General features: G+C 42.2%; 1 protein-coding gene across 1 annotated transcript; it reads right to left on the bottom strand.

The window, feature by feature from the left end:
• Positions 1-304: 304 nt before the first annotated feature.
• LOC108758021 (uncharacterized) lies at positions 305-10,999 on the bottom strand. The gene is given in 4 exon segments (XM_018502730.1): positions 305-3,168; positions 3,171-4,204; positions 5,393-5,521; positions 10,080-10,999. Coding segments are annotated over 4 exon segments (4,629 nt in total). The 5' UTR covers positions 10,939-10,999; the 3' UTR covers positions 305-561.

The following is a 10,999-nucleotide window of genomic DNA, read 5'->3' as shown; positions in this document are numbered from 1 at the left end:
TGTGTTTCCGTGTCTGAAGAACGTTTGAAATTTCGGTACCCACACAGAGACGTTTCTCGTCAGTCTCGTCATCTCTTTAAAAATTCATTTCTCGTACGTCTATCAATCGAAGGAAACAGACTCTTTGGATATGATTTTCTTGGCCAAAATCAGCCATCGAAAGGTATTGCAACATTGAAACTATGGATAGATAAAAAGTAAAAATAAGAAAACGAAGAAGGCATAGGGAAAAGAAAAAGTCGAATTGAAAAAGAATTCAGGTAGAACTGCATCTTAATCCCTTTTTAGTTACCATTCTTCAAGAAATGTTACTGTCTTAAGATGACAACGAGTAATTTCTGTCATGTGTGTGCAGTCACTGGTGGAAAAGACGGTGAATATCTCTCTACTGAACGCCTTTGTTGTTTACGAATCGCGTAAAACAACTCGTCATAGCAGCGAACGAGTTAATACTTCCCGGACAATATCCACAAGACATCATAAAGACGTTTTACATTCAGGCAAGATTTTTCAGGCGTGTTTTCAAACATTATTCGCAATTATAAATTACTCGTGATCTCTTCAGACATTCATGGCGTAGTATACCGTGTTTGGAGTATTGGCCGGAGCGGACATGAGACTGGTGTTGGGATCGACGTAAGAGTTGGACATCAGCAGGACGTGTGACGCCGAGTTCGCCGGACCAAGAGCCGACTGCGGGAAGTCTCGGGTGGGCATGCTGGCGGCACCCTCGGGAACTCCGCGTTCCGTTACTGCGCACGTGTTAATGATGCGTGGTAATTGCATTACCGTCGCCGGAGACCCGGCGACTGCTGTCACAGTCGCAGCTGACGACGATGACGCCGGGCACGCGAGTGGAGTGATGTTCCCTGACACGGACTGTGCATTGCTGCTACCATAAGACGTACCCAGAACCGATTCGCAGTTCTTGTTGCTATTAGTCATGATTCCGGTGCATTTTAGGGAAGCGGTGGCAGCGGCCGATATGGACGAGGACGAAGACGACAGAGCGGATGCCGAAGACGATGACGAGGACGATGAGGAGGAAGACGACGAGGATGACGATGACGAAAACGATGAAGCGGCCGCGATGGAGATCGTTTGCGTTTGCACGTCTGCGGCGACGGCGACGGCAGTCGCGGTGGTACCGCCAGCGGCGGTAGCGGCGCCGCGTGCCAGATGAGCCGGATACAACGGATAGCCGTCCTGGTTACTCGCCGGAATACATCTCGAGGGCGCGATCACTGTGTACGAGGATGGTGATTGTTGCGTCGCCATGGGCACGCGGTACGACACCATTTCGCCGTGATGATGCTGATGCTGGTGTTGATGCTGATGCTGATGATGGTGAAATTGCATGGGATGTACCGTCGAGTGAGGCACAGGGGAGAACGCGATGTTGGGCGAGCGGAAGTCTTCAGTTTGATGAGGATGTATGTGCAGGTGTAAGGCCTGCTGGGCACTCTGCAACGGTATGGAATTCGGGTTGGAGGCGGATGCGAGTGGTGGTGGTGGCGGAGGCGGGGGCGGGATGGGTGGCGATGTATTTAAATTGGAATGCGACGTCGCGGAACGATTCGTGTTATAATACAACGCCTGTTGCTGATTGGTCTTGTTTATACGAGGATACGGGTAACGCTCGATGTGGCTGGCGTAGTTTGGGGAGGAATGCGGCGGCAGGATACGCTGTATGTTCTGATACGTGGGGTCCGACATGCCACTGTACGGCACAAAGTACATGGTGCGATAGCACTTGGTACTGACGGCAGGCACGGTACCGCCGGGCATCACGTTGCAGTGGTAGTTCGCGATCGTCACCGGTGGATTGCGACGTTGCATCTTCGACAGAGTGTTGGTGTATATTGCACCCGCGATATCGTCGCCACCGCTGGTTGGTCCTCCGCCGCCACCACCACCACCGCCACCCGCGATACGCAGCATGCGTGTGCTCGACAACTGCTGTTGCTCTTGGAAGTAGTGATGACCATTTCTGTGCTCGGCGTACAGGTGCGCGGCACCGTCGCTGGACGGAGTTCTGACGAACTGCCGCGGTGGTATCGCGTTCTCCAAATAAGTCGTGTGCTCGGAAACACCCTGGACATTCGCTGTTACCGCCGTGCTCTCGGCAATAGTCTGATATATGTCATCGATTTGCTTCTGCATTGTGTTTATGCGATTGATCGTGTTTGTGTCCCGCTCGAAGCTCCCCATCGTGGCGTAAGCGTCTGTAGGTATGGGAATCGCCTCGTCCACTCCGTCAGCGGTCAATAGAGATTTTGCGTCGATCTTGTCGCCGTTTACATCGCAATACATCGGCCATATCGAGCCAGATCTCGCATCATTGTTAGCTGCACCGGCGCAAGCTCGTGCTCGATGAATGGCCTCGTTGGTAGCCTCGTATTGCGTTTTAATACCCGTTACCGAGGGTCGTCGATTGAACCCATAATCGTTGAGTTCGTCATCTTCCTCTTCCTCTTCATTGTCTGCCTGCGCGTCCTTGCTATCATGATTCTTAATGCCCTTACCGTCATAATTCTCAGATATATTTACGGCCTTGTCCTCGGAATGGTAGCCATTAATGAACGTGTAACGATCCTCTGTCTCGTTGTAGCGGCGTTTTATTCTTTCCATCCTCGATTTGTCCTGCTCGACGAACGCGAGCAACTCGTCAGCGGTGTTATCGCCGATGTCGGGTCTACTACCTATCGGCGTGCATCTCGTTACATCCGGTTGACCGGCATACTTCCTGTCGTCGCCATTCAGAGCTGCCTCTATGTCTTCTAAACTGTACGACGAGTCCGAGTTATAGCTTATCGATTCACGGTTCGAGGATGCCAACATCCTGGAGTCGTTTCGGTAATAGTCGTCCTGGTTGTCAGAACTGTTGACTGTGACACAGGATAACGGTGCCAGGCTCGCTAGTAATTGCCTTCGCACATCCGAGTTCATTTTCGTCAACGGGTTTTTGGATTGGCACTCTTTGGCGAGAAGATTTCTTCCACCCGGGCCTATCCCGAGATCTGGTAGATTCGATTGGATGTTTTTCTTATGCGCGAACAGATCCGTGATCTTCCTGTAGGTAGATTGATTTGATGGATTGTCCGTGACCAACATCGGCATTCCCATCGAATTATGCCCATGCGTGTTCGTGGACACGCTCGCCGTTTTCCCGCCGTCGTCGTCGTTGCCGCCGTCGCCGCCGTCAAGGAGTTCGATCTCGTCGACACCATCGTTAAAATGGCAGTGGTTTCCGTCGAGGCCACACTCGCCGGCAGCGATTCGCACATAGGCCGTTCCTCACCCAATGGCGACGTTCGTATCGAGAGATCTCCACCGTACTTGGAATCGCTCGCGGAATTCGTGTTGTCAGAGCTGTCGGTCGTGTCCAGGTTCTCATCGTCCTGATCGACGCACGTGAGCTGCCTGATTCGTTCCTCCAGCGACAGATTTTTTGGCCGCAGATTCTTCTTACGCGTTATCGTGTTGTACTTGCCGATCAGACTACGCCGCAGAGTGTTCCGCTCGATAGATCTCTTGATCGAGCTGGACTCGCATTCTGGCGACTCGTAGGAGCCACCGGGGACCGTCGACTTTTTAACCGCATCGAACAGCCGCAGACTCTCGGCGGTAATCAGAAACTTCTGCGCTTCATCCTGAGAGTGTTCGGAGCCGGTCGACGAGTTCACTTTGTTGGCCGGTACCGGCGGTGGCGAGATGAACTTTGGGTTGGGAAAGAGTTGTCTCACCGCAGAATTTGGCTTCAAGCTGTTACTAGCGAGGGACACGTTGCCCAGTTTGAAAACGAGAGACAGCTCTTTCGCGTCCTGCTCACGCGACTGTTCGCCCGTCGTTGTTTGATCGCTGATGCGTTCCGCTTCCACGGTCGTCGCCACTCTTTTGTCGTTGCCCGTCGAATTTTTGGCGTTTGCATTACCTTCACGATCCTCTGTGACGTCCGAGTCGTTACACCGTGTGGTGAACTGCGCCGCATTCTCGTGAACGATCGACATTGAGCCGCCTGTCCCGGGACAAAGCGCCGGATTAAAACCGTTATCCTTTGGGGCATCGCAAACGCTTTTATCTTTATCCGTATCGGATCGCCCGAAGCAATCCTTCCGCTCCTCCTCGCTAATTTCCCGCACGATGCGTCGCTCCGTAACGGTCGTCATCGTTATTGTTTCCACGAGATAACGATGGTGCAGATCTAGGAACAAAGTCACCGTATATTTGAATCAAACGAGAAAAATAAATGCACCGCGAACGCGCAATGAAATTTCGAACGCTTTCGTTTAGTGCGCGAGATAACATTTCACCATATAAACTTTTTATCTCGAATATTGCATGCTGCATTAAAAGCGTTAGTTAGATAGGTACGTGCACCTCCGATAATTTACTCGAACTTATCGTCTTCCGCATCTTCATTTACGTCATTTTTTAAATTAATGGTCATCGGTTACATAGTTATAAATTATCTATGTAAAGAGATACTCGCGTTCCGCTTTACACAATGCCTCATAATATTTTTTATAGATCGCTACATGAATTACATCAATATTACAATACTATATAATAACAATAGATTTATTAAAGTCGCAAGAGATAAAAGATGTTACATACAGATAAGGTATTAGAGAGCAGCGTTTCTCAAAAGAAGAACCATCAGCAATGATGCTGCTTTTACAAACCTTAATCCTTTATTGTAATCAATAAAATTAAAAATAACAATAAAATCAATGATAATAATAATAAAGAATGTATGCGAGTACAAAAGCTACAGAAAAATACTGTAAAAAAAGATTCTAGATCTAATTAATATAAATAAAAATAATAAAATTTATTAATGATAAAAATATTAATAAATTGATACAGTTAAAATTAATACAAATAAAAATGATAATAATAGATGATAATGAATATAATCAGATACAAAACTTTACATAAATAGAAAGAAGATCATAAACACTGATACATACATTAATATATACAGATATATAAAAATGTAAGAGCTCATAGAATAAATAATGTAATCGGCGATTAAAGAAATTATTCAAATACTGAGGCTTAAAGAATACGATACTTAAGATGGATATAATATATTCATTTATAAACGAGAAGCAACTAATCTGAAAGTACAAACAGAGAAAGAAAAATGAATATCAATAGGTAATGAGTTAAAGTAGTTTACAGCAAAATATGAAAAGGCAGCCTGAAAGTTGTGAAGAGGGTAAGAGGATTATAGTAAGGATTGAAAGCATGTAGCGTTTTCCTGTTATAGATGGTACTTGATGTAATCAAAGACATAAATAAATGTTTGCCTGCAGGACAGATTGTATTTCTAAAAATAAATCGCAATAAAAATACTCAAGTAATTTGAAATGAAAAAAAGATATACCGGGGTGAGATGCTCGATGTTGTTTATCCTGTTTTTCTTGCAAATTTCTCTGACTGCCGTCGTGAACTGTGTCCTTGCTGCCCTGCGTATCCTGTTCATTCCCACGATCCTTCGTTTGCGATTCGCATTCTGGAACATAAGAGGCAAGATCGAACTCATACGTCTTAGCTCACGCCTTTACGCAATTATGCGCATTATTATTACTCCATTAAGCGCGCGTGTTTATTACAGCCTTCAAGACAATAAGATGATATGTGAAACGTATACTATATATTATAACTCACTAACGATCTTTGGATAATACGAGATCCTTGCAGAATTTGTTACGCAGGGCGTCAAATCTGCCATATTAATGGCCGTGAAAAGCGAAGTCGAGGTGTCTGATACAAATGCCATTTCTGTACTGTAGTATCTCGTTAAAACCTCGCTAGAAACTTTATCTGTTATCAGGTATGTGTGTTACGACGTCGCGGCAGATACGCGGAAGAGATATATGTGGTGTGCCAGAAATCGCGTACTTTCCCTTGATTATTGAGATCACTTCCCAGGTAGAGAAACACCTGCCTCTCATTTCCCGGAAATTTCATCGAACGCCATTTTTTTCTTTCTTTCTGATATAATATACATTCATTAACGTGCACTACTTAAGTTGCGAGTGAAAACTTTACCGTGAAAAAATAGGAATCTGGATAATCATCGCACTCTTCAAAGATCGTTCATGTAGTCCATAAATTAAAATAAATTCGACAATAAATAAAGTCAAATAAATAAAAAAACACGTACATAAAAACTGTACGTTCATCAGTCTTTAATTGTTCAATTTTCGTTACGAAATTATATGAAATCTGAGACAGATTGATTGCATCTACTTCTCACAATGGATTCTAGCTGTACAAGATTTAATTTTTTTTTTATGAGAATCAATTTTTTTTAAATTTTGATACGTGTATATTTGATATATTTTATATTGAATATTTATATTAAAGAAATAAATATTTCATCTATAATTAAAAGAAGAGTTCTGAAAATAATTTGACGATAGGATCGTGGTATTTCTAAAGGAGAAACTTCTCATTTAAACGATATCAAAATCGAAGAGAAGGAGTTTCCTAATTAGAATAGTTACTGGTCTAACCAAGCGATGGCCATCGATGTTTAATGTACTTTCAAAGTCGCACCGTGTGTATATCGAGCGATTGACAGCTTGGAATAACTTCTGCAGTTTCTAGTCTAGCACTCCTCTATATCGTAATGCTATACCATATATCACTTACCATGTCGCAAGAAAACGAAGCTTGTTTTCCGACTTACCAAAGAGTTTGCAGTGGTAAAATATTTATACCATGAAATATGGCGATTTCGTGTATTTCAAAAGTTGCGAGAATTAAAAAGGGACTTTTTCCACTAAATATATATTTCTTCTTTGATCTTATTAATTATGTCAAGTAAAGATAATTTTGCTTGAGCACAAGGTCAAAGAAAAAAATATGTATTTAATGGAAAAAGCCCGAACGTAAAAGTCTGTTTTACATATAATTTGCTTTGTATAATTTTACCACATATTTGAGTCCAAGCTTGGAGGTGGCTTATTAAAAAATGTCACATTAGGAGAAGATGCATGTGTTTTTCCTTCTCATTCGTATGTATCGCAACCTGTTGCGAATTTAAAATACACACGAACAGTAAAGATTTTACGTTGCGGACTTTTATGTCGGACACGTTTTAATAAATCTAATAAGTTGTTTCAATGAATCTAATGTACGTTGAAAGTTTGTTTAGCCCATGTATGAAATGTATGCGGGGAACTATAAGTTATGTAAAATACAATCCCTACAAAGTACCTTAAATATCTGTTATTTTTCTTTTGTTGTAAACTGCGAGATTTTGTAGAACCCCAAACACCTGTGCCTAGTCTAATGTGCCTCCTAGAAAATTTAGGCAAATTATTTCGTAGCATAAAACGCAAACCGTTTAGTTAGAAATATAAGTGTTCTTACTGAGTATCTCCCGGGGAAGTACCGGAGTTACGCTAGGCCGCGCTTCCGGTGAGCGTTGATATACACGAATAAACCTATACTCTATATCTACATACATTGGCATTTTGCGTGATCGCGATTATAGATCCTGATCAGAGTTTTTAATCGATTAATATAATTACGGACGACAGCATTATACGGATTACCGATGTTTATAAAAATTATTTGAATTATTTTCTCTCAGATAGCAACTATACGAGTTTTCTGATAAAAACACTGAATGACCCTTTAAAAAAATTTTACGATACAGTGCCTGTGTTTAAAAAAAAAAAAAAAAAGCGAACGTTATAAGAAACTGTTATGTTGTAACTATCGAAATAGAATGATATTCTGAATATTTATAGATTCAGATATTTTTCCCTTTTAAACTCTCTTGGTATTCTAAAGAATGCGCATAAAAATCCTGCTATGTTCTTAAACGGTTTACCAACCGTGGCTAGACTCATGAAAAACAATACCATTATTATATTCGCATCCTGTGTGAAGGGATATCGTGGGACTGTTTCTCGGTTATGTGTGAGAAAAGAGCTGAACAACGATGCAATTCTTCTAATTTGCACCTTTCCATTAAAGCTGATAGATTTAACTTCAGATATGTAGCATCATTACTTTCATCATGCATGCTATAAGTGTAGCATAAAGCATATGAATTATTAACATTTTTTTTTTAATTATTTCATTACAATCGCAAACGTAATACGTTATTATATTTCAAAGTTGTTCTCTTTTCGCAAAAGTGATTTTACATCTACAAGAACGGTTTTACAAAAAAGTATACACACACAGAGATTATTATTTTTCAGATATATGTATATAATCGACTTTTAGAAAGTAAAGTATATCTCTCTTGATTTATCAAACAATAATTTTCGTTCGAATTCTACTATCCAATAACATATCCATGTTTTGAAATTGAGCGTCACAGAAAAATATTTTGGGAAAAATATTATATTGTAAATAATAGCGAAAACGTAATAGGTTTAATACGTATGGCAAATTGAGCATTTAAAGTATAAATAGTATTAAATTCTATATATACATCCGTAATAAACATAGAGAAAAAGCTTGTTTGAAGCCGAAAAAATTCACTTTGATTTTACAATAAGAGTAATTTTTGACAATATTCGAAACAAAATGGATAAATAAAATTCTTCCAACGAATTTCTCTGTAAAAAATTCACAATCAGATATTGTCAATAGAAATCGTGGACCGTTGTTCAAATAGAAATTAGTGTATAACTTCCAGTGAAGTGCGAATAGCGCCTAGTTTTCGAGGAAATTATAGACGTAAGAATCGGGATGGAAAGAGGAAGGAACAACATGCAGTCTTACATCCGTTATGATTTGGTACCGCAAATGATTAATGTTGCGAGTGTTTTAAATGAATATTTTACACGGTTGTTAGATGATAGTAACGGGCTGCATTAGATTTTCTTTCCTTCTCTAATCAGCAAGGTGGTACATATCAAAAGTTTTCTGGACGTTAAAGTTTCAAGTATACGCTATGGTTTACGTTGTGTTGCTTTTGTGCTACGCGACTGCTCGTTGCAGAATATTATGAAACTATTCTCTTCCTTAACAAGAAGAACATTTGTATGACTTTTTGGTGCTGCTTTAAATTTATGTAGAGAATTCGTATTCATATTTCTCGCATTTTTAATGTAATACTTTTAAGTTATTCTTATATCATACAATAACGTTTACTATGTTATTTTTAACATTATTCTTCGTATGACAAAAAGAGCGAATCAGATAAAAGTCACGCAAATGAACAAAAATATTAATTAGTTCTTTTGTAAAAATTAAATGTCGCTTAATCAAGCAACGATATTTTTACTAAAATATATTCTTATTCAATTACGGAAGAGATTATGCCTTAATCTTCAATTATCCAAATGAGAATCTGGGAGTTGAAGAGATCTGCTGTTTGCGAGCAGTTAATTCCCTACTGAGGGAATATTTATAGATATAGATATATATAAAGCTTCGGTAGATTCGAAATCCTCAAGACAAAAGTGCACTATTCAGGCAAAGCAATTTCCGCAATCGCCCAACTATAAATTGCTCCTAATAAAAAAAAATTGGCTTTTCCTCTTCAATATATGTTGTTAAACATCGAATTTTGATAATCCACAGATAAATCGCGATTTAGAATCAATATAAGACGATTATAAAATAATCGTTTACGTAGAAAAAAATGTCGTTCTAAGAAAATATTTTACTTTTATTACATACAAAGAGTTCACCTTTTCCTTTCAAATCCTCATGTTAGCAAAATTGCAACATTCAATCGATTTCCGCAATCACCCATCTATAATTGCTTCTAATTAAAAAAAATCGGCTTTTCCTTCAATATACTGAAGATATATTATTGAAGGTTGCTTCTTGATAATCGACAGGTAAATTACAACTTAGACTCAATATAACCATAATAGTCCGCATAGGAAAAAAACGTCGCTGTAAGAAGGTATTTTAATTTCATAACATGCGTAGAGTCCATCTTTGTTCTCCACATACATCTCGCGAGAGTCGAAGCGAAGAAATGATAGTATTACATTACGGGGACGTTACGGAAGTAACGTCTTCCGTCATCGAGGTATTAATCGAGAAAATAACAAAATTACGTAACAACACAACTAGAGTCGGCTTACCCGATGCCTGTTGCTGGTAGTAATTGCACTCCGTGCACGTTGCGGAGGACGCGGACGCGCGGCCACGTTGCTCCGTCTCGTTGGCGATCTCGCTGTCGGAGCACACGTCTTTGTAACCTTCCGGCGGGCTAAGTGTTTCCTGCTGCTGCTGATCGTGCCGCGGCGGCGGCGGTGGCGGCGGAACCACGGTCCCGCTCTCCTCCTGGGAATCCCGGCGTCCTTTCGCCGCGTCCTCCGCCGCGTCCACTCGCTCGTTCTTCGCGTCCTTCCCTTCCTGTACCGAGGTGGCCGCCGTCTCCACCTTCCCGTCGACGTTCTCCTCCTCGTCCTCCTCCTCCTCCTCCCGCTCCTCCTCCTCGTCCTCTTCCTCCTCGCCGTCGTCGGCCTCCTCCTCATCCTCCTCCTCGTCCTCCTCCGCTTGCGTGTCCTCGCGACCCTGCTGACTCTTTCCGCGGGTCCCTCCGCCGCGATGATCTCCTCGTACGGCGTTTTCGCAGAGCGCCTGCTCTACACCCCTCGCCATCTCGCCGTATCTACCGTTGCCGTTGCCGGTGCCGGTGCCGGTGCCGGCGCCGATGCCAAAGTGCAGGTTCAATTCCGCCCGGCACTCCTTGCAGTTACCCAGCCGCATGAACTCGTGCTCCTGGTAGCAGCAGTCGCAATCCTCCTCGTAATCGGCGCAGCACTCCTCCTTTATCAATATTATGTAGTCCGCCGCGAAGAATTCGTTCAGCTTCTCATTGATCACCACTCGATGCTTCTGCGACTTCGCCTTGGTCTGGCCCGGTTTCTTCAGCAGCGACTTGAGCGTCTTCGCCGCCGGTTCCGCCGGATGTTGTTTGTTGCCGTGTTCCTTCATTGTTGTGGGGCTTCTTTCCGCTTTCTCTTTCCCTCTTTATCTCTCTCTCTCTCTGTCTTTC

The sequence above is a fragment of the Trachymyrmex cornetzi genome, unplaced genomic scaffold, assembly GCF_001594075.2.
Source record: "Trachymyrmex cornetzi isolate Tcor2-1 unplaced genomic scaffold, Tcor1.1 scaffold15, whole genome shotgun sequence".
Taxonomy (NCBI): domain Eukaryota; kingdom Metazoa; phylum Arthropoda; class Insecta; order Hymenoptera; family Formicidae; genus Trachymyrmex; species Trachymyrmex cornetzi.
Note: the sequence above shows the minus strand (reverse complement) of the source record. Positions and strands in the feature narration are given on the sequence as shown.